Genomic DNA, 27,722 nt, shown 5'->3' with positions numbered 1-27,722 from the left:
TATAACATCGATGCTACTATATCGAACTATACAGCTACTTACCTACTATTTTATTACTTTATAATAATTTAGATCCATTTTAATTTATAATATTTTTACGTCAAAATCATGAATGACCCACAAAATGTAATTTCCAAATAAATTTTGGAAGTCGTAACCAAGGGACATAAATATTGTAATACACAAATGTACCCAAAGCCACCGTTATTTCAATTCCATTCCTGGAGTCGCGGGGCAGAGTCCTATTCTTGAAGGAGCATGCCATGACCATATACTAATTTCCTGGAGCATTTAACTCTGTAATATCCAACTCCTCGGTTAATCGTTTAGTTGGAGTTGATAATCCTCGTTTGTTCAGGAAGTTTCTACGGATATTGTCCTAAATATCACAGTTTATAAAATAGCGATTTCTTTTTTTGTGTAAAATATATAGGCTGTAGGCCAACTATGCATCCAGAATTTGGTCTTGGGATGATATAAGAAAATAATCTTTGATTGAACTTGTCCAGAATTTGGTCTTGGGATGATATAAGAAAATAATCTTTGATTGAACTTGTTCTATTTCACAGGCTTCAACCGTAAAAATATTGCAGCTAATAATATTTCTGCGACATGGAGTGATGGAAGCTCAACAACAATATATGAAGGATTCTGGGAAACAGATCAACCAGATATATCCAAGCCTCTCTGTGGTTATGTTAAAACTATTAATGATAAGTACTGGTGGAGCTTCAGAAATTGTGAATGGAAACAAAACTTTATTTGTCAACTTCCAGCTTGTGCTTCAGGTTTGTGTAATGCTAATATATATGTAATCAGATCTGGTTAATGAGCAAACTGTAGCACATGGAGAAAACCAATTGTAGATGACAGGGAGTTCCCATGCATAATGGTCTCAGTGCTGAAAGGGCAACAAGACTATTTGCTTGCCAGTTTGACAGCAATGGGAAAATTACAAACAATTTTTTGTCTGCTTTGTTCATTTTACAAAGTGTTTGTATTTATTATTTGTAATCAAAAACCCAATTTATTTTCCATTGGGGAAGTTCACATACTTTTATCATTTTTAGAATTAAATCCTAGCATGATTGAAGTGTAAAATCAGTTATTTATATATTTCAAAATCTCTCCAATTAAAGGAAGTCATCAATGTTTGAGTGGTAAATGTATTAATAGTCAGTGGGTATGTGACGGACAAGATGATTGTGGTGATATGTCAGATGAAAGAAATTGTGCAGCAGGTATGGCTATTTTGAGAATTCGTTTAATTCAAATTGACTGTAAAATGACAGAACTATAAAAAAATGGACAATATTAATACTTTAGATTTTAATGTAGACTAAAGCCTAGCTACGTTTCCTATTGGTACTGTCCAGTTGTTGCATGCATAATGAAGATTTTAGTAAAAATAGGGTGACCAAGAAGTCTAGGAGTGCTCTAAAGGTTTTGCTAGTTTATATGGGTGTAATCAGTGAGTCGTTTTGCAATGAAAACATACATGTAGTGGGGAGCCAATATTTTATTAAAAAATTATACTCATATCGAATTGTAAAATTTAGAAGTGTATTTTTCAGTAGTTGATTTATTATAAATAATGTGAATTAATTTTTCTCCTTGATATAAACAATGTAAGTACTGTTATAAATTATATATCATATACGGTTCTATTTTGCAGCTAACAATTGTGTACAATATCTTACTGGAAGAACAGGCCAAATTTCCTCTCCAGGATTTCCAGCTAATTATGCTAATGATTTATCATGTAGTTGGACAATTGAAACACCAATAGGAACCAATGTCCGCTTTGATGTAAGTGTATTAATCACTTTATTAATATGAAACTGAAATAAACAATCAAAGAGTAACATTCAAAACAATGGACAATAAGTTAACGGTAAATATAATCATTCATAACCTAAAAGCACTTCTAATGACTTCAAGGGTAGTGACTATTGTTGACTAGGATTCTAGTCATCTGTGTAATAGAATCATGCTCACTACTATAGGTCTAATGATGAGTAGTTGTAAATAGTCCTGTGTTATTTTTCATGTTATTTATTTCTATATTTTATATCGATGACACATATACACATGTGTAATGTATTGAACTTTGCCTTTTAGTTGTCATCATTAGGTGTAGAAGAAAATAAAGATTTTATTACCATATATGGTGGTGGTAAGACAGTAATGAAGTCTGTAAGACTCGACAGAATATCAGGATTTCTTGTTAGTTTTCCACAACCTTTCTTCATCAGCACCAGTAACTTTCTAATAGTACAGTTTACATCAGATGCCAGTGGTACATTAACAGGTTTCCAAGGAAACTGGTCTTCAGGTATTTTTGAATATACATTTTAATACCATATACTTCAGTGTACAGAGCACATACATGTGTAAGACACAGATACTCTACGGGAGATAGAAATATTGTTTAATATACACACTTCCATAATTGTCTGTGGAACACTTGCAATCTCACAAATATACCTATGAGGAGATCCAATAGCAAGGTCAAAATTTTATTTTTAATTGCAATTTGTAAATGGTAATTTGTAAAAATTGAAAGACTACTGGTACGCTCAACTCTAAACTTTGGACCAAGTTTGAGATATTTTTGAGCTCTGTCACAGTGTTGCCTGTCTAAGCATCTAGATTTTCTCTCTGATTCCTCCCACTGCTCAAGACCCCTGATAACAACCGAAATGATGAATAAATTTTGAGTAGATGATGTTTTGTGGTTATATCATGAGACGAAACACAAATTAAATCCAATAACAAATAAGCCAGAGATTAATTCCGATAGCAAATAAGCCAGAGACTCACTATCACTTTCATTTCATTTACACATATACTAAAAATTATTTAATCTTTTGTTTACAATTTTTAGTTGCTCATAGTGCTAATCCATCTGGTGTCCAACTAATGGCTACTACTGCTATTCAGACCTTGTCACAACCGTTATTTCCACAACCATATCTCAGTAACCAAGAATCAGTATGGGTCATCAAATCACCATTAAGAGAAGTTGTCACCCTTAAAGTAAGGAATTTTGTTTTACATCTTTAACTGTGTTCCAATAAATCAACACAGAAAGTTGATAATTTTAATTTGACTCTGATCAAATAAGTCAAGTCATTTGAAACATCATCGTAAGATTATATTATACAGGATGATGATAACTGAGTCTTCTTGTTTTGTTTTGTAGAATGTTGGTCTAGATTTAGCCAAAGGAGATATTATTGAAGTAAGAGATGGTGCTACAGTTGATTCTCCCTTGCTAGCCACATTTACATCAGATGGTGGACCATATTATGTTACCTCAACAGGTGACTCTCTACATGTTTTCTTTAAGACTGGTCAAAATGTTAATAAACAGCATACTGGCTTCCAGTTTCAATACAGACAAGGTGAGTCAAACTGCAAATTTAATACTCATCACTATTTAACATATGCCTTTTACTAGTCAAAATATTTGTTATTAATAAGAAACATATTAAAATATGTTTCTTAGTCATAATAATTTGAAAAAAACCCATATGTCATGTTATTTTTGTGTTCTGTAGATGTTTAGAGCACAACGGTGAAGTGTTGCATAAGTGTTCATATTAATAATGTAGCTATCTGTTAAGAGCACAACGGTGAAGTGTTGCATAAGTGTTCATATTAATAATGTAGCTATCTGTTAAACTTGACACTTATGTTATACAAACTGATATGTATTGTCAAAAAAGCAGCCCTCACACAATATTAACTATTTAATGAATCAAATTATCAGTATTATGGAACTCATTTCAGAATGACTAATTTCTTACACAGTTTGAAAACAAGATAAGTTTTCCTCCAGTCTTTTATGTCTGTTTATTTAATGTTTTATTTTTACAGGCTGTAATTATGAATACAATAGTAATAGTGAAATGCTCTCATCACCGGGTTATGGTATTGTTAACTATCCAAATTATCAAACATGTACCTGGATAATCAGGCCTAATCCTCCAAGAGAAGTAACTCTGATGTTCGATCCCCAGTTTAACTTAAATGCAGATGATTTTCTTGAGGTAATTATGAGAAAATGTATTAATGTTTTTAAACAAGGTGGATATATAGTACTCTAATTAAAAATCTTTATTTGCTTTTCAATTTAGTCTACCAGTGGTTTATCTTACTTCCGTTCTGTATTTATCGAGGGTATGCCTAAAATGAATTTAACCCCAATATTTTACAATTACTTGCCAAATCTAACTCATATTGGAAAGTTAGCATGGTCTCTAGATGTAAGGGCATGGAATTACACCATGTAATAAGCTTTTAGAAAGAAATTATCACTGTAAGTGAGGTTATGCATCCAGGGGTACGGGACAATTCATCCCTGGACAACTTGTCCCCTGACAACTCATTCCTGGACAAAATGTTTCCTCTGAGACTATGCGCCCCCGGGAAATTCGCCCCTGGACAATTTATCCCCTAGGACTATTCAACCCCGGATAATTCGTCCCCGGTGACAATTTGTCCCCAGACAATTCTTCCCCATTATCTATTCGTTCCTTAGGACTAGTATTGACACTGGACAATATCATAGTGAAGGGATAAATGGATGTAAAACTAGTATCAAAACCAAGTTTTTGTGATGGAACTACAACTATTGTTGTCCCTAGGGGACGACCTGTCCGGGGACGAATTGTACATGGGGACGAGTTGTCCATGGATGAATAGCCCTAGGGGGCAAATAGTCCTATAAGACTACAAGTCCTGGGACGAATTGTCCTCGGGGACAAGTTGTCTGGGGATGAATTGTCCAGGGACAAATTATTTGGGAAATTGTCCTAGAGCCTGCATCCAGACCATCATAAAAAAAAAAATCAGATTAGTGTATGAAAAAGCTCTGAATCTATTGACTTGGTTACAAATCGCTGTACACTGGTCAAACTATGGTAAATCATCACCTTTAATATTATAGATGGGTTTGTGATAAAGAGAGATACAAATAGTATAGTACTCTGGCTAAATAAATATTTAAATGTTAACATTGTTGTTTTATTTGTTATATATAAAATGTTAAAAACTGTTGCAGTTCACATCCAAATTTGTATGGTTTTATCTTAAGGACGAAAGGCACTGGAAATGAAAAGAATAATAATATATTTTTAGGTATATAATTCTATAGATGACAGTGGAACAGCTCTTCATGGTAGTGGTTCAGGATTCTCTGGCAGCACAGCACCTAGCCCTATCTCTGTAAACAATGGATTGTTATTCCTGCGATTAAAAACCAATTCCATCATTAATCAAAAGGGATTTATGGCTAGATTCTCTGTTGGTAAGTATTCCCTTATATACATTGTTACAGAGTTGTTTTCTGTATGATGTAAACTGTCCCTGATACTTTGGGTTTATTCAGATTATTTATAAGGGATACCGTGAAGAAAAAATTGTCTTATAGCCCAGGAATTTTAACAACTTATAAAGTTATAATGGACTATTTTGTGACAGATGTATAGTTGATGCAACTAGCCGAAAATAGAATTAGACAAGCCAGTCTTTAGTAACAGTTGAATATTGCATTGTCACCTCAGGCCTCATTGCTTGAGAGATCTGTATCTTTGCACACATAATTGAAGTGGAAGTTAGTTTTTATATCCATAAATTGTATACAATCTTTCTAACATCTATTCTACTTTTACTATAGTGAATGTTTAGTAACTTTGAGTCTGATTGAAGTTCTAGAATTTTTATTCAATCATCAACTTCATACAATCTTATATTTCCTAAAAGGGCAGAATAGTCACGAGTAATGATAAGTTTACTGCATAGATAGAATATGTATAGTCAGCCTTAATACAGATATCTAGAGATGTGGGTCAGAAGATAAGTGTAGAGTTTGCATACCACAACTTCCATAGTTTTAATATTCTTCACTCTTTTTAATTTCAGGTTGTCCTGCTATCATTTTTAATTCTAATTTCATGCAATCATCATCTGATCAATCATTTGGTTCTGCATTTGATATATCATGTAAACCTGGTTACCGTTTTGATTCTCTAGAATTATATAATAGAACTACTGTTCAAATAAAATGTTTATTTGGTGGACAGTGGAATGTCCGTGCTATACCAAGTTGTGTAGGTAAGTGTAAATCCGTCTATTGCAGGTCTTTCTTTTGGCCTGAAATGTTATTTAAATTATTAATTAGACATTAATTGACTTATCCAGGCCATAATCAACTCTCGATGTCATCACTAGCCTGCGATATTTACTGAATTAGAATCTGATTTGCTGCTCAACTTTTTTTCGTGATTTAATCATGAAATGGATAATCGAGACTATGTTTTTTTTATTGTACCGACTTTAGTAATGATGATCGAGGCTAGGCCGAAAATTCAAGCGCTAAATTCTCGGTTCAGAGTGGATCAATTTAACTGAAATTTTCAGCAAATTCCCATTACATTATCGAGTTTTTAACTATTATAGTGAGAACTATCAGCTCTTTATCTAATCTCCCATAATGTATCTTTAACATGTTTGTAAATTTCTAGTTATCAATTATTTGTATCATGAATATATTCTTTTACACAGTGCTCTGTGCCTGAGAATAAGATTGTTAGGATGATATTACTGAATGAAATTTCTGCTGTTTTCTAGCTAATTATTGTGGTTTTCCACCAACTGTTAGTAGTGCCCGTATTATATCAGGAAATGGTGTAGGGTATGGTAGTACTGTAGTTTATTCATGTAATGATGGTTATATACCAGACACCCAAATAACAGCTACATGTAATATAAACGGACAATGGACAAACTTACCAACATGCCAGGGTTAGTAATTTATAACATTGTTTGATGTATTTTTACTACAATCATATTCTAGATGCTCAATGTTCTGGACTGGATAAGCTGATCCTAAACTCAACAATTAAAGGGACAACATGACTGTATAGGCATTTGATGGGATTTCTTTTGCAATAGGTGAATGTGGCTACCTGTTTTTTGATTTGATGCATTACCAAAATTCAGTTGATGAACCACTGACTTTCACGTGGCCATGCTTGTATATGCCTAAATTAAAATGACTGTATATTGCTTTTGACCATTACAATATAAATATTGTGAATGCTGTTATGGCTACAGTTATCTATTGATATGATTGAAATTAATATCCATTATTTGTTAATTACTTCTAGACTTACTGCCCTTGCTCACTTTGTAAAATCTTGCGAATGCTTTATTTAAGCAAGTTGTCATCTGTTCTGCTTGAAGTAAATATGCAATGTTCAGACCAGTGAAACAGTAAATTATATTAAGTATTGGGAAACTTTACAACATCAAACATATTTTTTAAAATTTCAAGTTTTTAAATTTGTTTTTTTTACTAAGATATTGTACATTTGTTATTGTCCTATTCGAAATAAATTTTTGAAGTTCAATTATTACTTTTGTCTTTGTTTGTATAGCCAAGAAATTATATATAAAAACCACTTTTTTTCTAGCCTCAACGTGTACAGCATTACCTAGTGCTACTGAACCAGTAATTAAACTAAAAACCGAGAATGGAGATGGTACAACATTTGGTTCTATAGTAACATATAGTTGTAATAATGGCTATGAATTACAAGGTTCGCCAGTTACTATATGTTACAATGGTACTTATACATCATCACAACCAACTTGTTCAAGTAAGATAATATTTTGATAATACCAAATGGGACCACAGTTGTTGTATAGTTAGCCACTGGTGTTTCAACTGAATTGTTTAAATCAGACCACAGACTGAGACACATCAGTGAATGTAACCATAGAATTAAAAAAATTACCATTTCTTGTCTTAAAGTATTGTACTGATGAAACATGATTATTGCTTTCTGGGCAAAATTCTCTGTAACATTGCATTCTTGGGCCATAAACATATGAAGAGTAATAACCTGTTGATGAGATGTCAAGAGCCATTTTTTAATTTTCCTTTTTTAAAGATATAAAGTATGTATCAATGTATGATATTTACTGTTTTAGTTGTTGCAAACTGTTTCTGGGCGTAATTTATACATTTAGCTCCCGGTCAATATTTCAGCCTCTCATTACATATACTCCTAGTCATATACAGTCATGGTTGTTTGGCATAGAATTGCATTTATATATTCCCTAATCCAAATAAGAGATAAACACTTACTGTTTCAAATTATGTTTTGTGCATTTCGTAACGTTTTAACGTTTGTACATGATTTTAATATATTTGATATATTTTATTACAGTCCTATCCTGTCCTATACCAATGATATCTAATGGAGATGCTCAGATAGCTGGAGGTAAAGCTGTAGCAAATTTTGGTGATTCACTGACCATAACATGTAAAGCTGGTTTCATTCTCTCTGGTACACAAGCCATGATGTGTGGGGAAGATCAAACGTTTGGAACTCTACGCACTTGTGTTGGTAAGTTGATAGAATGTTATTTTTGAATTTTAAAATTAAGATATAGAAAAGTTTTCCAAAAACAGACTGCCAAACTAAGATTATGCTTAAGTTGAGAGTGTTATTTATTTCTTTTAAGTTTAAAATACCGATACCCAAAATATATCCTTAAAAACACTGCAAATCTCAGATTTGATTTAAAGGTGCTAAGTCACTAATATTTGGGACCTAGAAATTGACACAAATGGGTAGCAACGCATACAATAATGTAATATGAATGTATATAAATTGATTTACATTCAAACGTTTCTGTTTTTACTGTTATTTTTAATCAGTTAAGTTTGGCGAAATACGCCAGTATTCTCCATCGAATTTCAATCTCTAGCATCAGGTTATTCCAGTCTATGCCAATATTATTTATTTGGCTTGCTCTCCAGATAAGAATATAGCGTCACTGTTTGACATGACTTGTGGAATATGCCTAGCCTCGTTTTTCGAGCCCCTTATTGTAAATAGTGCCGAAACGCATTATGGTACACGATTCGTGTACCAATTGTAAAATGTTTATTTTGTCTTAAATAATGGATATCAGAAGGCCATCTTTTCCCGGTAAGATCACAACATCAATGTTGATTTAAACCGACAAATAAATCGCGTTTTCAGTTTCGAAGATTTTGGATGATATTGAGTTAGAGACTTAGCTACTTTAAAAGAGGCCTGACAAGGACAGTTGTCTCGTCCTTCGGATGATACGAAAAACTGAGGTCCCGTGTATACATTGGAATGCACGTAAAAGATCCCTTGGCAGTTGGAATTCGATATTAGAGTAGGCGATAGTGCCGCTGCCCGGGCAAAATTTCCCTCATAGCACACTGTATGGCGTATGCCCGTCTTCATTAGCACAGTATAGGAGCAGAATAGTAGGACGTTAAACCCTATTTCATTTCATTTCACTTTAAAAGAGAGAATCCCTAAAATTTGAACAATTTTGCCAGTCAGTTAGGACTTTATCTGTTGGTTGATGCTATTAGATATTTGTAGAATATATATAAGAATGGTTATATAGGTTGCTGATATACTAATTTCTATATTATACTAGATATTAATGAGTGTAGTAATAGTAATATATGTGGTATACAGCAATGTGTAAATACAGTAGGGTCTTATGTGTGTAAATGTTTAGATGGATATAGAGCTACAGGAACATCAGCTTGTCAAGGTAAGGACTTGTTCATAAGTTTAAACATTGTACTAGATTATGGTAAGGGTTGTCGTTCTTCTAAATGAATAATCTGAAATTTTTTTGAAAATTTGGCTTCCGCAACGCAAATGTATATTGAATGAATTGGCAAACCTCAATATTGATGTTTGAACTTGAAAATGATATATTAATAGGATTAATAGGATTATATTTTAACAAAGTAGGACTGTGTATAGATTCCATGTGTTTTAAGACTTTTTTTTTAATATATGCTATTTTCGCTCTAACTAAATGAATTGAGTATTATTCAGATAAATCATGTTTACATTAACAGATATAAATGAATGTACATCAAATAGTGGAGGATGTAGTCATACATGTAGTAATTCAATGGGGAGTTATACATGTAATTGTCCGACTGGTTATTTCCTATTTACAACTAATGGTGAACAGAGTTATATGATACCATCTGGAGAAACAGGAACTAAATTTGGTGATACACTCTACTTTAAACATACATGTTTACGTAAGTAGCTTATGCTGTAGTCGTTGCTACACATACATCTGATATGATGCATGCATAAAATGTGAAATAGGTATTGAATCTTCTAAGTACAAGTTATTTGCATTATATAATGTTGATATATATTTGTTTTAAATCTTTTCCCAGATTTTTGATTGTTTGCCCTTATTTGTCAATGTCACAACCTAAACCATATATTCGATGTTATTTACAATTTTACCCCATATTCTAATTTTTATTAGCTAGTACCCATTTAAAGTAAAGTTTTACAATAAAATGTTCATAATTTTTGTCATAGTATAAGCTTGGTGGTTTCTTTATGCTCCAGTTTGCAAGTATGGTGCTATTGGCAAAATTGTACAATTTTTTTGGTCTCATTTTAGGAAGAACATGTTCAATATTTAATATACCCAATGGTTATATTAGTCCATCAACAACAAGATATTTCTATGATGATGAGATATCAGTACGATGTGATCCTGGCTATATAATTACTGGACAGAGTAATATAAAGTGTACAGCTTCTGGACAGTGGTCAAGCACTCCTTCATGCACAGGTAATTTTCGATGATTATATTTTGTATTTCTTTTACCCAAATTTCAAATCAGTTATGTTGAGCGAAATACGCGAGAAGTCTCAATTGAATGGCAGTCTCTAGTGTCTGGTTATTCCAGTCTACACCGGTAGTATTTATTGTGCATGCTCTTCCGATGAGAATATGTCGTCACCATTTGACATGAATTGTAGAATATATCTAGCCTTGTTCTTCGAATTACCAATGGTAAAATGTATATCTTGTCTTAAATATTGGGTATCAGAAGGCCATCTTGTCTCGGTAAGATCACAACATCAATGTTGATTTAATTTAACAAATCATTCGTGTTTCCAATGTCGTAGACTGGATGATATTAAATTAGAGAGTTAGCTACTTTAAACCTTTTAATGAGAACATAAATAATTGAATGATATTAATCAACATTTTTAGCATTAATAAAGTGTAAGCTTGTACAATACATGTCTATACATTTTCTATGATACATTGGGACATCACTGTAGTGTGGTTACGTGTAGACCTAGTACTACATTTCTGTGGCTCAGCGTGTAAGGTGCTGGTTTACTAACAAGGAGGTCAGGGGTTTGATCCCAGTATTGATCGAGAGTGTTCCCTATGACAGTGTACTATGAAGATTCTGGCAAGGAGCAGTGTATAGTCATTTAGATGGGGCCAAAAATTAAGGTCCCACGTACATGTTGGCGTGAACTTAAAAAGGACCCCCCTGACATTTGGATTTTGATGCTAAATTGGCAGAAACATTATTAGCCCCGTTGGTTCAGAACAGTAGGATGTTGAATCCCATTTCATTTCATTTATATTTCTGTATATAATCTTATTCTCATTTTCTTTGGTTTATATTTTCTAGTGGCTGTGTGTAATTATACCCCACCTACAGGACCTAATGCTCCATCTGTATCACCTTCTTCACCTGTAAATTATCAGACCAATGTAGCTGTATTTTGTTCAGGATCTGTTGGCGTACCAGCTTATTCTAATGATAGACAGTGTGTATATGATGTCAGTACTCAGACTTATAAACTTGATGGAGACTTTACTTGTAGAGGTGAAATAAATATATTGTCTTAATATTAAATTAAAAGTTAGGTAGTTTCCGTCAGATAAACCATACCCTGGCTGTCATTTGTAGCCTTTAGGTGTAGACGGACATAAAAGTAACCTACATGGTCAACAATTGTGAGGTTGTAGTTGCCTCTCTTGTGTCTGTTTTGATAACCATGGGGGTGCTCTATTGTCAGTCCGGAATGTCCCAAATCGACAGAATTGCAAACAAATGGTATGGAATTCAGCCCTGTCACGATTCTGTCAGTGCCGACAGCTGAGGTGTTGTGAGTAGAATTGTGACATATTTTAGGTAAGAAATAGGTTTCAGCTGTCATGATTGGTTGAGATATTTTTTATGACACTGTTTTTGGAATTGAGAGAATTTAATTCCGGAACGTTCAATCGAGTATGCCCTATGAAATGAATTATTCATTGATTCTATTGTAATTCTATTAAAAGAATATATGAAAGAGGAACGATTAATTCTTGTCTATGATGTCACTTTCGTGGAAGCAGACGTTAATGAACTATGGTATAACTACTAATACTAATTAATTGTTTAAATTATGAAAGATCACCATCTTTTTTTTTTATTAGTAACTGACTGTGGTGTACCAGAAGTTAGTGATGGCATGCAGACACCTACAACTACTAGTACACAGGCGGGTATTGGTTCATTTACATATACATGTAAATCATTCTATGTACTTGATGGTGCTGCAGGACAAGGTGGTACTACAGTAACATGTCTAGCAAACGGACGATGGGATTTCGGTACTCTCAGGTGTTTACGTAAGTATTAATATTAATATAAATATCAAAACTCTTGAAATACATTATCTGACATTCTGAAATTATCTGTAAGACATGTGGTTGAAATGACATGAAATGGGGTTTACAGTCCGAGTTCATTGCACCAACAAGGTTAATGAAGATGGGTTTATGCCATGCAGTGTGCTATGAGCGAAATTATACCCAAATAGCAACATCTTTGCCAACTTTTCACCATGTTCCAACTGCCAAGGGTTCTTTTACATGCATGGACAAGGGAAAACCTTTCTGAAACATCCCAAGGAACTTTCTCAGCAAACACCATACTTGAATCCGGGACCTACTGAGCAATTGTGGCTTCAAAGAAAATTTTTTTTAATTTGTTCTAATCTTAAATGGTCTAGAAACATTCCATTCAATTCTGACTTGAACTGAAGTGAGAGTTCTTGCACACGGCCATTTATCATCATACAAACAAATGTATTTAAATGACATTCCTAGCTAATTTACTGGCACCATCAAAAGATATGGACTTACAATGTATATCATATTTTCTGGTATTATATCATAATGTTTCAAATATCATAATGTTATTAATGATGTTTTGTTTTGTAGCTCAAACCTGCCCTGACTTAGGAGTACCACTTGGTGGTGTAAGAGATTCAATTGCCTACAGTATCAACGACCAAGCTAAATTTAGTTGTCTGAGATCAGGCTTCCAGTTGAGTACTACTTCAGCAATAGCTTGTCTTCAAAATGGTGCCTCTGTACAATGGAATGAAACTCTACCGACTTGCCAAGGTATAATTTTATGTGTAGTGATTTAAAGCAAATTCAGAAACTCTTATGTTCACAATAATGATAGGCAGACCTTTAAAATCATCGTTCAATTTTCAGACAATATCCAATATTTCATGGCTTAATCCAAGCTTTGATAAACTCATATTGTTTATTTAACATTTAATGAAGAAAATAAAACTAAATTATCAGCGTAGATAATCTCCTTGCCAGGCCCAATTCAGTCAGAAATGAAATGAAATGAAATGGGGTTTAAAGTCCTACTGTTCTGCTCCGAACTGGGCTAATAAAGACGGGCCTATGCCATACAGTGTGATATGAGGGATTTTGCCCGGACAGTGGCACTATGGCCTACTCTTGTATCAAATTCCAATTGTCAAGTGATCTCGGTGTTTCGTCCCATCCGAACAACTAGACAGCTGTCCTTGTCAGACTCTCCGTCCTGCATCACTGACAAGGGAGAACCACGCCGAAAAATCTGGATGAACTTTCTCAGCTCTAAGCAGGGATCGAACACCCAACCTCCAGGCTAGCGAGCCAGCATCTTGCCCACTTAGCCACCGTGATCCCTGAATTCAGTCAGATTAAAAATGAAACTCATCAAGATATTTTACCAAAGACTTAAAGCTGGCACTGGCTTAATACTGGACATAATTGAACCAATTTTGGACTAATATTCCTTTAAGACATTCTCCTTTCACAATATTGTTGTTTGCAATATTAGTGACATTAGGTGCTAATATGAGATGTGTAATGTTACGAGTATGGGGTTTATACTCAGAGTTGGGTTTCAGTGATGGCTATCATAGCTATAATAAATTAATCCATGTTAATATCTGGCCATATATTTATAGTTATGTTTTTGATATTTCAGATGTTACTTCACCAATGTTTACCAACTGTCCACAAACACCCATTTCTATAACAAAATATGGAAGAGTCTCTTATACCATTCCTAGTGCTACTGATAATTCTAATTCTTTATCTGATCTAACTGTAAATCCAGCATATTTTCGACCTGATATACCGGTACCTGATAGTATTAAAGTAACTTACACAGCAACTGATCATTCTGGACAACAAGCTTTATGTAGTATTAATATTGAAGTTAAAGGTTTGTTTTAATTTCCTTTTCGGACTGGAAGTGTGACTGGGGTGTTTATGTGACCTGAGACATGCTTGTTAAATCATACAGCCTTTCATGGAGTCAAATGTTATGGTTTCAATCTCTGGCTTTTATGTGTAGAATTGCCTGCTTAACCTCAAATTCAGATTGTATTTCAAATGGTGATAGCTATAAAAGTAATTATTTTAACCATCCCAAATTTTCAACAGATTATAACATGAAGGTCAGGAATTGGACCATATAAAAGCGGTTGTAGTCCTCGAAAATTGAACTCCTTTCTGCTAAAGTCCCTTTAAATATAGTTGCCTGTCCAACCTCATGGGTTTTCACCGGGTCCTCTGGTTTTCTCCTCCTAACCTGGGCTAATGAAGATGGGCATACGCCATACAGTGTGCTATAAGGGAAATTTTGCCTGGGCAGCGGCGCTACAGCCTTCTCTAATATATCGAATTCCAACTGCCAAGGGATCTTTTACGTGCACCCCAATGTGTACACGGGACCTCGGTTTTTCGTCCCATCCGAACAACTAGACAGCTGTCCTTGTCAGGCCCTCCGTCAAGCATCACTGACAAGGGGAAACCACGCTGGAAAATCTGGATGAACTTTCATGGCCAATGCAGGGATCGAACACCCGACCTCCAGGCCAGCGGGCAAGCATCTTACCCACTTAGCCACATGATTCCCCCCCCCACTGCTTAAGACTGCTTCACTCAAGCAAATTGTTGAAATAAAATTGAACCATATGTTAGTTCCGAAATGATGTGGTTTGTGTCTCTAAATATATATTTACCTTTTGTTCTGCCTTGTTAAAGGTACTTCTCTGTTATACAGTTAGCTGCATAAATATGTATTTATTTTACTTACAGATGAAATCGCACCAACTGTTCAATGTCCAGCTTCTAGAACAATTGTTATTGAGAATGCTGCTCAGGCTACAACTGTAACATGGACAGACAATGATCTGGTCATTTTAAATGATAATGTTGGAGTGACATCAACAATATTCTCACCGTCATCTCTAGCATTAAGTTTGTCCGATGTAGGATCAGTTAATTCTGTAATAGCTCGAGTTCAAGATGCTGCTGGAAATATGGCTTCCTGTAGATTCCAAGTAACTGTTGGTATGTAGAGTTCCTGTGTATAATGTTTTCACCACATTGATATTAGTGCTTGATATTGCCACTGAAGTCACAATACAATACATATTGTGATTCTAGGGGTGTTGGATGGCAGAATGGTTAGCACGTGCGTGCTGTATCACAAGGTCTGTTATTGAGTCTGGAGCCACGGTGGCTAGGTGGTTAAGACACTGGCTCGCTAGCCTGGAGGTCGGGTGTTCGATACCTGCATTGGCCGAGAAAGTTCATCTTGATTTTCCGACATGGTTACCCCTTGTCAATGGTGCAGAACGGAGGGCCTGACAAGGACAGCTGTCTAGTCCTTCGGATGATATGAAAAACCAAGGTCCCGTGTATACATTGGAATGCACGTAAAAAAAAAAACCCTTGGCAGTTGGCATTCGATATAAGAGTAGGAGATAGTGCCACTGTCGGGCAAAATTTCCCACATGGCACACTGTATGGCGTATGCCCGTCTTCATTAGCCCAGTATTGGAGCAGAACAGTAGGACCTTAAAATCCATTTCATTTCATTTCATTTCTGTTATTGAGTCAATTGGTGTGGTTTCGATTGCCAGGTTGTACGTGAACAAGGAGTAGGGTCGCCTCTCCAACCTTGTGGGTTTTCTCTGGGTTATCCGGTCTCCTCCCACTGCTAAAGCTTTACAGTTTTAATCCCATGGTTGTATGTGACAAGGATTAGGTTCCTGATATTACATGGTTTGAATACTAAACTATAATTAAAAGTTAGCACAGGGCAGAACTAGCAGCTAAACAAATTGTAATAATTTCTAATGATTACTTAATGCAGTGATTCTCAACCAGTGTGACTCGAAATTTTGAACGGCATGCTAAGAAAATGGTAAAAATCATGTAATCCCAAGGTGTCTACTGATAACTTCATAGCTGTTTTTTTCTTTATTTAGTTTGTTATTCTATGTGTCTATGACTAGTCTCTGTCTACGGTTGTATGCCGTCTGAATGTTTTTATTTTGCAAAATTCATATATTTTTCATATATATGTTCTTTCATGTGTTCCAAGGTGTGCCTTTGGCAAAAAAAGGGTTGTGAACCACAGACTTAATTAGATTTTAGTGTATTGGGAATGTGACATCCCTTTTTGACTGCTCTGACAACCTAGCTGCTGTGGGCATATGTTTTATTACCTGGCAACCTATCTTTGTTTATTGAAGTGATAGTGTACTGTTTTATATTGAATTTTATTTTGATTTTAAGTTGGAATCTGTCAGCCTGATTATCTGGGAAAATCTATAAATGGAATAAAGAATTGTATGTTAAAGGGAAATGGTAATGGTTATACTTGTGCTATATCATGTAAGCAAGGATATTATTTTAAAAACGAATATCCAGGGGAAGTTTTCACCACAGAATGTGATTTTGGCGGAAATTGGACTCAAGGAGAAATACCTCATTGTGCAGGTAAGTTTTGATGTAAATGTTAGCTGGAATTATATATTGTTTTATATTATAAGTAACAAAAACTGTTATACTTCTTTGATAGTCAGTTATATTTATCAGCAAAGCAAAGTTTGAAATGATTGTTTTTATAATGAATAGTATGAATTTGGTGTCAATTGTCTTTGCCTTAACCGTCTTCATTAGCCCAGTTCGGAGCAAAACAGTAGGACGTTAAACCCCATTTCATTTCATTTCTTTGCCTTAAATACACCTTTATTAGTAAAGCAAAGTTTGAAATGATTATTTTTATAATGAATAGTATGAAATTGGTGACAATTGTTGTCGCCTTAAATACACCGTTATTGCGGACGGTTTATATTAACTTATGTCAATGAAAAGCTTTAAAGGGAGACTATTCCAGAAATAGCCATTAGAAAACTATACTTTATAGACATTCTAGGTTTTTTAAATGTTTTTCTATGGGCTGTGTCTTTACTGCTTTTCACATGATGTTTTGAGGTCATTAGTGCTGTGAAAGCCCGTATAACGCCTTACTGTATGGCACATTCTATTTGACTCAAAATCAAATCCTCAAAAATTTGCTTTCTGTGATGCTTATTTATAAATGTTGCTTTGTCATTTTAGCTTCAAATGCAGTTAATTTTGAGTTGGATGCCGATCTGTTTTATAATACATCATCTAACAGTCCTTTATCTTCTACTTGTGTTAACTCATATAGAGGTGAATTATCGACCCGACTTGTTAACTCGGCATCACATCTTAATACATACTGTAATAACGGACAGGTATCTGTCTCTGTTATACAGTCTTCTATTAATATTACCTATGATCAAAAGGTAGGTAAATGATACATTAATTGTACTAGGCAGACTGGTTTCTGGTTGTCTAAATATTGTTAAGTTAGGCATACGTTAATTTTTAGAACATGAAAAAGTAACAAACTTTATTAGGGCTGGGGAGCCATGGTGGCTATGTGGGTTAAGATGCTGGCTCGCTATCCTGGAGGTCGGATGTGCGATCCCTGCATTGGCCAAGAAAGTTCATCAGGATTTTCCGACGTGGTTTCCCTTTTTCAGCTGTCTAGTTATTCGAATGATCCGAAAAACCGAGATCCTGTGTATACATCGGTGTGTACGTAAAAGATCCCTTGGCAGTTGGAATTCAATATAAGAGCAGACCATAGTGCCGCTGCCTGGTTAAAATTTCCCGCATAGTATACTGTATGGCGTATGCCTGTCTTCATTAGCTCAGTTGAAGCAGAACAGTAGGATGTTAAACCCCATTTCATTTCATTTATTAAGACGTTATTAAGTAACAAATTACTAAGAAATATTTTTCGTTGAAGCATGTTAAAGGGAATGGAAGCACATTCGCTCTATTGCTAGTAACCCAATTCTGACCTCTGTTAACTCTTATTAATGAAATCTAGTGACTTTTGTGTGAGGGGAGCTGCAGTGGCTCAGTGATATAAGACTGGAATTCGATATAAGAGTAGGCTGTAGCGCCAGTATCCGGGCAAAATTTCCCTCATAGCACACTGTATGGCGTATGCCGGTCTTCAATTAGCCCATTCAGAGCAGAACAGTAAGATGTTAAACGTCATTTCTTTTGTATGAGTGTAGCCTACTGGAATTTAGTAATATGTCTTAATGTAAGCAAATTTTGTAACAGGTATATTTTTATTGAAATATGTCTGAAAAGTTTAATTCATTCTCAGAAATGAATAATTACTGTCAAAGCTTTATTGGGTTTGCCAATATAAAAATGTAAGCATTGATTAATAATTTTTTTTTTCAATTTTCAGTTGCATGCATTTTTTAAAGTGGAATTTACATCCAGTGCTTTTATTCAAAATATACATTCAGTGTGTGTACAGCAGGTTATCCGAGCTATTGAGGGTATTACAGCCAACGCCGCTCAATCACTTTTGTCAAATATCCACACCTTGCAAACGATTGGCTGTGAAACTATTGTCCTTAACATAAAGGATGTACGTAATCGACAATTTTGTAAATTTACAACAGAAAGTCCACGCAGGGTTAATGATGTATACATCTGCAGTAAGTATAATTAAAAACTTTATCCTTAAAGTCTCCATGCTGACGGATAATAAACACTTTCCTTATTTAAGGATTTGAAAGTGTTTTTAGGTAATAATTTATATGATTAGATCAAAGCACATAGGATTAGATACTATCTTGAGCTTGATGTTCATGGACAGAAATGATATACCATTCAGTCGTCAATAAAATAGAAATTTTAGATGGCCATAACTTCTGTTTGGATTGATTAGTTTTTCGGCCTGATATACTTTAAAGCAATTGCTGGTGGGACAGCTGGCAGCGAGGACAATTGCCATCAAACGACTGCCGACATTATTATTTGTTTTTCCATATTTATGTTCTTTTTGTTAAATATAACCAATACTTAATACTTAAATATTCTTTATTATTATCATACAGCACTAATCTTTGATATAGAATTAGGTTCAGTTTGCTTCACAAATTGTCTATAATAGCATCCAGTCACTGACATAAAGTTATCACACTTTCTATAATAGCACATTGGCTATAACTGACTATTTGTAAAAATATTATTTGAACCAACTCACGTAGGAAATGATTGGCATATATACAGGTGAAACAGCATCCTTGATTAATACTAATTTTTGTAACGTAGTGATATGCAATAGTTTGGATATCGTCACTATTAAAAAATTAGTATCAGCATTTTAATTAAAGGGGCGAATAACCAATTACCTGGTTTCATTCATAAGATAATGCACGTTTACAAATTGTTAAATAAGTAAAAATTAAAGCATGAAAGATTAAATACTGTGAAAGTAAAAATCAGTACTGTAATTATTTGTGCTATTTTTCGGTGAAAGATCTTCCTAAACTGTTCTTGTGTGATTTTGTCTTAAATGGTAATGTGTTTTAAATATACACAATAAAAAGTAATTCATAGTATGTGTTTTAAATGTGCGTAATATAAAATAATCCATAAGGTTTTAATGTATGTAATAAATGCAATTCATAGTGTCATGGCTGTTTCTAGTTAGTTAGACTAATATACATTCTTTCTTTATAGTTCCATGTACAGCAGGAACAATTAAGACTAATGCTGGAACTTGTGAGAAGTGCCCTGTTAATACTTACCAGGCAGGTAGTGATAATTCCTTCTGTCAACCATGTCCTGTGGATAAGGCTACTGATGGCACAGGAAAAACTAGTGTATTAGATTGTCAAGGTGGGTTATTTAATTGGTATTATATTATTTATTCAAATATAGCATATACAGATAACATGAAAGTAGTTTATTCACTGTGATGTCATAACTCCAAATGTATTTGTTACCAACCATTACATGTTCTGTTTATTTTATAGACAACTGTGTTTCTGTCAAATACAAATTCAATTTTGGAAGAATAAGTCACAAAAAACAATGGTGATGCTATGCTAAATATACTATTCAAAAAAAGTAGGGGATATTTGATTTTTAAGTGTTATTAAAGTCACCTAATGAAACTGACGAAGAAACAAATGACAAAATGAAATGAAGTTCACATTTATCGATTTATTCCAAATGATCGTTAGACTAAGTAAGGCACAGACTGACCATTATAAGGGTAAAATGATACCCGGGGTCAAACAGCAAAGTTACCACAGCATCACAACCAAGTCAGTAACGGGTAAATCCTCCTCTATTTGCCAAACAAGCATTGATCCGACGTGGCATACTCCTAATGAGACGTCTAAGGTCATTTTGGTCCAGATTGTCCCATTCCTGTTGCAACGCAGCAGCAAGTTCTTGGACATTGGCAGGACGTTGTTGACGTTGACGTAACCTCTGTCCAAGCATGTCCCAGACATGCTCGATGGGGGAGAGGTCGGGACTCAGTGCTGGCCAAGGTAATGTGGTGATGTTCTGTTGTTGGAGGTAACCTGTAACGATCCTGGCCCTGTGACATCTTGCGTTGTCATCCTGGAAGATGAAACGGCGGCCATGACGTCGTGCGAACGGCACAACATGGACTGCCAAGATGTTGTCCCGGTAGTACTGGCCTGTAACACGCCCTGCAACAACATGTAAAGCCGTTCTTCCAGCAACAGTGATGCCTCCCCACACCATAACAGAACCACCCCCAAATCGATCATGTCTGATGACGTTAACGTCTTGGAAGCGCTCGTTTCGACGACGCCACACCCTCCTACGTCTGTCCAAAAAATCAACAGTGAACCTTGACTCATCTGAAAACATCACATTGCTCCAGCATCGATTATCCCAGTGTTGACGATCCCTACACCAACGACGTCTTGCCTGAATGTGATGATCTCTCAAACAAGGGATCACGCGAGGACGTCGGGCGCGAAGGTGACCCCTATGCAGTCGATTCCGAATCGTCTGGCCACTCACTCTCACACCAGTGTCTGTTTGAAGACGAGCGCTGATCTGATTTGCTGTGATGACACGATTTCTCAAGGCCAAGGTACGGATAAATCGATCCTGGGCTTGAGTTGTCGCCCTTGGTCGACCTGAGCGTGGTCTGTCCTGTACAGATTGTGTATCACGGTATCTGGACCATAGCCTGCTTATGACAGACTGAGAAACATTCATCGTCCGCGCCACAACCGCCTGTGTTGTGCCGATCTGTAGCATGCCAAGGGCACGTAACCTTTCATTTTGGGTAAGCCGACGCATATCAAAATTTGTTTTCTGGTCACTAAAACAATTAAACTGATGTTTCCACCCTGTAATTCAATGCCACAATGACTGTAACATTCAAAGTCTGAGTCGTGCAAATCTTGGGTTGGACCCCCATGATGATCCCAAGCATCACCTGCATTCCATGCGGTAGCTATTGGTGCGTTTGGGCGTCACATGTAACTGGAAATGTTTCTTCTGTTAGGTTCTATAGTGACTTTTTTCGTAGTCATTTGCATATTTTAGTATTATGCCCCCAAAATCAAATATCCCCTACTTTTTTTGAATAGTATATGTTATGACCTTCATTACACTTTAAAAGGTTCAATATAAATTTTCTAAAAAAAACAGATGTCTTAATAAGACCTGTAACTCTCCATTTTTATGGGGATTTACAGTCGCTCGTCAGTGTGTAAGGCACTGGCTTACTAACCAGGAAGTCCCAGGTGTGATCCAGGTGTTGGACTAGAAAGTTTGTTAGGATTTTCTAGTCTGGTTTCCCTTTGACAGTTGTGCAGGGAGGAGAGCCTGGCTAGAAAGATGTGTCTTGTTGTTCTGATGTAAAGGAAAATAGAAGTCCTCTAGCGTACGTAAAAGAAGCCTTGACCTTTGGAATTCAATGTAGAGCGGGTAAAGTTCTCCCATAGCACATTATAGATATGTACTGAAGATTGAATATTAATAATTGATCTCAAAGTGTTAAAATGGAGAAATTTAAAAAATCACTTAAGGTGAATTAGCATTCTGATTATTTGTTAAAAATGCTTGTTTTTTTAGGTATCTGTACTGGTAATCTGGTATCTTCTAGTGGATTACCTCCGTGTCAAGAATGTCCATCTGATACCTATCGTGTTAATAGTACATACTGTAGTCAATGTCCCGTTAATACCAGATCTGTTGGTAGAGAAAATCCATTGTATCCAGAATGTAATAGTAAGTCTTATAATTATTATTTCACATTTTTATGATATAGTTTTATTAACCCTTTAGTCCGGAACCACCTTAACCAAGTCTTCTTACTGCCCTGTAAGTTGCACAGCTGTCATACCTCCACAAATGAGTAATTATTGGTTATATAATACGAAAAGCTATTCAGATGTCTTGGGTGGTTTGAGGCAGACTAAGGAATATCAGTTTCAAACTGTTTCAGTCTGTTCAGAGATGTATTGGTATTAATATATGTCTAATTTTCTTCAAAGAACTGGGATAGTCGATATTTATCTATACCAAGAGTTAAACTGAAACTAACAGTGTGTATTGTAATGATTAAACACATTGTAAGTTTCTGGGTGTTGTAATCAAACCTGAACACTTGTAATTTTATACTTGTCCTCAAAACTAAAATACAGGTATTTGAATTTAAACTGTTCTCATGTCTCTCTGTCCATTCTGTCTCCAACATAAAGTTTAACATTAATGATTTTAGTCTCGTACTGCATTCAGATTGGTGAATGTCCATTAAACTATTAATATATCAAAATAAGTCTATAGTTGGAGTCCAACATCAATGCCATCTGTGTATGTTTAATGACCTTACTTCAATCTGATTGGTAACTATGGTATATGTTGCATTCACTGTAATCCATCCTTCCTGTGAAAACACAATTCACTGATCAGGGGACCTCGGCTAACTCAGCTTTGTAACATATGTTTTTAGTGTTAAAATGAATTTGTTGAACATATTGAACTTAAATGATAAATTACATTTCGCTTTTTAAATTTTAGATCCATCATGTACGTATGAAAAGCAAGAGAACAAATTATTGGGAAATGAAGTTGTTAGTAATTTACGATCTACAGATTCTACCCTAGATAATTGTAAAGAATCTTGTAATAAATATAGTATTTTTGGACAGCCAGAGTGTATAGGATTTGATTATGATAAACAAAATAATCGATGTAAACTGATGACAATAGATGGTACGCCACAAGACAATGTTCAACATGATTTCTACAAAAGAACATGTATCAGAAGAACGGATCAAGGTAACAATCTGACTTTAGTTTTAGATTGTAGTCATATTTGAAAAAGGGAGTTTGAAAAATATACTAGTTTTACAGAGTGTAAATTGACTAATGGGTCCTGAGACATTTCGGTCAATTTGTTTATCAATCGGTCATGACAGGCATATATTTGTGATCTGTAACCCATGGGTTGGTTATATGACTGTACTATTATAACCTCTATGCTTTATTTCAATGGGGGGTTGGATGGCCAAATGGTTAGCATGTGCGTGCTGTATCATAAGACCTGTCATTGAGTCAACTGGCGTGATTTCGAATCCCAAGGTGTACGTGACAAGGAGTAGGGTCGCCTGTCCAACCTCGTGGGTTTTCTCCGAGTCCTCCAGTTTCCTCCCACTGCTAAAGACCCCTACGCGCAAGCGAATTATTGAAATAAAATTAAACCATATGTTAGTCCCGAAATGACCTAGTTTGTGTCGAATGGGCGTTAAACCCCATTTCTCTCTCTCTCTCTTTTATTTCAATATTTTGACTTTGAATCTGGGCTGACATCAAATATAATGCTTGTGATAACTTAAAGCAGATCTTAAGTTTCTCAGAAAAAAACATCTTCTAAAATCTCCAGTCATTAACATACAACTTGGAAAACGTCCTTTTTCTTATGGGGGATCACTCGCTAGCCTGGAGGTCGGGTGTTCGATCCCTGCATTGGCCGAGAAAGTTCATCCAGATTTTCCGGCGTGGTTTCCCCTTGTCAGTGATGCAGGACGGAGGGCCTGACAAGGACAGCTGTCTAGTCATTCGGATGAGACGAAAAACCGAGGTCCCGTGTAAACATTGGAATGCACGTAAAAGATCCCTTGGCAGTTGGAATTCGATATAAGAGTAGGCGATAGTGCCGCTGCCCGGGCAAAATTTCCCTCATAGCACACTGTATGGCGTATGCCCGTCTTCATTAGCCCAGGTTAGGAGCAGAACAGTAGGACGTTAAACCCCATTTCATTTCATTTCATTTCCTTTTTCTTATGTTGGTCCTTTTCTATGGAATAGACTACCACAATCAATGAAACAATTACCGTCTGTGGGCCATTTTAAATCTCAACGCAAAACATTCTTATTTCAAAACCCTGATCTGTAAATAATCAGTGAATATAAATAACCATTTTATTATTATTATTATTATTAAGTTATATATCTGTGTTAAAGACTTTTAGATCCTTTTACTATGTTCTTAAGCTGTTCAGTAGAACTCCTTAATTAGCAATCACCCTGTGTGTGGATTAACCTGTCTATAATTTGTATGTGTCTGTCTACAGGTCAGAGATTTTTTTTTTTTGAAATTTAGTTTTAAATTTGACATGGACTTAATCATTGGTCATAAGTAAGACCCCTTCTGAAATTTAAAAATTTTGGTCGCTTATCGCTGAGTTATCCCCTAGTCTACTTTGGAATCTATGAAATCTTTTGAACAGTGATTAAGTTCAGATTTCTTGATATAATATTTTGAAACTTGGCGGCCAGGATTGTTTATTAGGGCATACGATAGAACCGTATTGAATTGCAGAATTTTAGGACTGTAAATTTGGGACCTATTTTCCGAGTTATTTTTACATTTAAAGTTCAATATCAAGTTTATAACAGATTTTTTAAAATTTTCTCTGTGAGATTTGTTGAAAATGATTTTAGATTTAGCATATACAACTTTGCTGGTGGGCATATATTGGTCTATGTTATTTAAGTTGGTCAATGTTATCAATGTCTGGTTGATACAGATAGAACTGTCACTGATTATTTCAATGTAGAGCAAAGTAAAAATCAGCAGAAAAGATGTAACGAAATTGTAATCTATATCTAATTACATTGGACAGTTATTGGCTATATTCCCATCAAGTGATCTAATTTTGATTATTTTTAACAGTTATTGGTTATATGCCCATCAAGTTATATTGGTTGTATAACCATCAGATTATATAGGTTATACACCCATTAAATTATATTGGTAATATTCCCATCAAATTATATTGGTTATAAAGCCATCAAATTATATTGGTGATATTCCCATCAAATTATATAGCTTATATTCCCATTAAGTTATATTTATTATATCACAATCAGGTTATATTGGTTATATTCCCATCAAGTTATATTGGTTATATTCCCATTAAGTTATATTTTGCATGTTGTATATTTCAGAATGTTATTGTGCTGGACTATGTCCTGCTGGTCAGTTCTCCTTTACTGGTCATTTACCAGATTGTCGAAATTGTCCAAAAGGATATTACACATCTCAACCAGGGTCAAATCAATGTCTGGCTTGTCCAACAGAACAGACAACTGTAGGGGAAGGATCTACTTCATGTGTTCCTGGAGGTAGGTCAAGTCCTTTTAATCTTATCGTTTACAAAAAACATATAATAATAAAGATATCAAAGGCTGATATTAATATATTAAATATATTATGTTGAATTACACAGTATTTTACAAAAAAACATATAATAATAATAACAAAGATATCAAAGACTGATGTTAATATATCAAACCCCTTGGGCGTTATGTTGAATTACACAGTATTTAACATTTAAAAATCTTACTACATTATGGATGGAATCGATGATAAATCTAAACTTGGGCACCCCAACCCTTTTTACTTTGTTATGTATTATAATGATGTCCATTCATTTAAAAATTGGAAATTTTATAACTAAGATCGCAATAAATTGATGGTAGCGTTTCGTATTCAGTGGGTCAAGAATAATCTTGAGATTTTTCAAACCCTATTCTCACTTGTCATAAAGTTTAGATGTTGTGTTGGTATACACATAGAAGAACTCTGTACTCTTGGAATTTGATAAAGAGTAGACCAAAACGCTACTGTTTGTGTAAAATTCCACTTTTCACTTCCTAGCATTCCTCATATGACCATAGAAAAAATTGTATGTTAATTCCCAAAAATGACCAAAAGTTGAAATTCATTCTATCTGTCTATATATTATTTATTCACAGCAAGTTTTATATCTAAGATTAACAATAATGGTGGTCTTACAACATGGTAATATGTATTGTATGTGTAATTTATTTTATTACAGCACCTCTTCTATGTGGTTTGTGTAAGAATAATGTGACTTGTACCGTAACTAATAATTTACCAATGTGTCAGTGTCAACCAGGTAATAATACAGTTTTAACCTCTGAACTTATTACAAATATCCATTTAATTATATTCTTCACATTAACAAATCACTAATTATCTTATGTATGCCTATGTAATAATTATTACATGGATATTCGCTGGTAGATAGGAGAACAAAGTAATTAATATAAAGGTAACCAAAGGCTGATGTTAATCTAAAGATATCATTAATATAAAGATATCAAAGGCTGATGTTTAAAGAGATACCATTAATATAAAGATATCAATATAATGATATCAAAAAGCTGATAATATAAAGATAACATCATTATAAAGATATTTAAGGCTTTATCTAAAGATATCAACCAATGATTTTGATATAAAGATATCAAAGATGAACTTAATATAAAGATATCAAGATACAATGTTAATATAAAGATATCAACATATGATTATAATATAAAGATAATCAAAGACTAATAGGTTAATATAAAGCCAAAGTGGTAAAGTTAATATACAGATAATTTTATCAACACTTCTTTCTTACCACACCCAGATCCCCCTGTCGTAAAGACAATGGATTTGAGGAGCTAAATATACTACAGGTCTATCTCTATTTTATATTACTTTCGGTTTTTTTTTTATCTTCAGGTTATACAGGAGTATATTGTGAAACAGTGATTGATTATTGTGCATCACAACCGTGTTATCATAATGCACCATGTACCTCTAATACAAATGGTTTCACTTGTCAGTGTCCTCTAGGTAGGTCAACATTATAAAGGAGAAATTAAAATGTTGTCCTTTTTTACATACACAATCCAAAGTGCAGATGGTTTCATCTTTAATGTGATGTTATGAGAAAAACTGTCATTTTCTGTAAATAAACAGACCAGTAATTATGTGATATATTATTAACCAGTATCCC

General features: G+C 34.7%; 2 protein-coding genes and 1 long non-coding RNA gene across 3 annotated transcripts in view; all 3 read left to right on the top strand.

Moving 5' to 3' along the window:
- The first annotated feature begins 3,235 nt into the window (after nucleotides 1-3,235).
- On the top strand, nucleotides 3,236-7,605 carry LOC130010682 (uncharacterized). Its single transcript, XR_008785956.1, has 6 exons — nucleotides 3,236-3,407; nucleotides 3,883-4,055; nucleotides 5,146-5,314; nucleotides 5,929-6,120; nucleotides 6,637-6,810; nucleotides 7,482-7,605. It is a non-coding gene; the product is annotated as an uncharacterized LOC130010682 (long non-coding RNA).
- A 4,053-nt stretch (nucleotides 7,606-11,658) lies between these two features.
- LOC130010876 (sushi, von Willebrand factor type A, EGF and pentraxin domain-containing protein 1-like) lies at nucleotides 11,659-17,006 on the top strand. Its single transcript, XM_056099039.1, has 6 exons — nucleotides 11,659-11,743; nucleotides 12,340-12,534; nucleotides 13,129-13,314; nucleotides 14,186-14,425; nucleotides 15,304-15,558; nucleotides 16,792-17,006. Exons 2-6 carry the CDS (start codon nucleotides 12,375-12,377, stop codon nucleotides 17,004-17,006), a joined length of 1,056 nt encoding a protein of 351 aa, XP_055955014.1. The 5' UTR covers nucleotides 11,659-11,743; nucleotides 12,340-12,374.
- A 666-nt stretch (nucleotides 17,007-17,672) lies between these two features.
- Nucleotides 17,673-27,722, top strand: part of LOC126811123 (uncharacterized) — a 46,919-nt gene continuing 36,869 nt past the window's right edge. The window contains exons 1-8 of the mRNA XM_050536599.2: nucleotides 17,673-17,831; nucleotides 18,800-19,055; nucleotides 20,086-20,244; nucleotides 22,477-22,632; nucleotides 23,425-23,685; nucleotides 25,858-26,034; nucleotides 26,751-26,831; nucleotides 27,446-27,559. Of these exons, the coding sequence (XP_050392556.2) occupies nucleotides 23,607-23,685; nucleotides 25,858-26,034; nucleotides 26,751-26,831; nucleotides 27,446-27,559 (451 nt within the window). The 5' untranslated portion in view covers nucleotides 17,673-17,831; nucleotides 18,800-19,055; nucleotides 20,086-20,244; nucleotides 22,477-22,632; nucleotides 23,425-23,606. The remainder of the gene's footprint in view (nucleotides 17,832-18,799; nucleotides 19,056-20,085; nucleotides 20,245-22,476; nucleotides 22,633-23,424; nucleotides 23,686-25,857; nucleotides 26,035-26,750; nucleotides 26,832-27,445; nucleotides 27,560-27,722) is intronic.

Source organism: Patella vulgata, chromosome 2 (genome assembly GCF_932274485.2).
Source record: "Patella vulgata chromosome 2, xgPatVulg1.2, whole genome shotgun sequence".
NCBI lineage: Eukaryota > Metazoa > Mollusca > Gastropoda > Patellidae > Patella > Patella vulgata.
Note: the sequence above shows the minus strand (reverse complement) of the source record. Positions and strands in the feature narration are given on the sequence as shown.

Bases quoted from the DNA above. Each gene is read 5' to 3' on its own strand.
- LOC130010876 (XM_056099039.1), top strand. From the start codon at position 12,375: ATGCAGACACCTACAACTACTAGTACACAGGCGGGTATTGGTTCATTT. The intron at 13,315-14,185 runs GTATAATTTTAT...TTGATATTTCAG, and splicing joins AACTCTACCGACTTGCCAAG to ATGTTACTTCACCAATGTTT. The intron at 15,559-16,791 runs GTATGTAGAGTT...TTTGATTTTAAG, and splicing joins TAGATTCCAAGTAACTGTTG to TTGGAATCTGTCAGCCTGAT.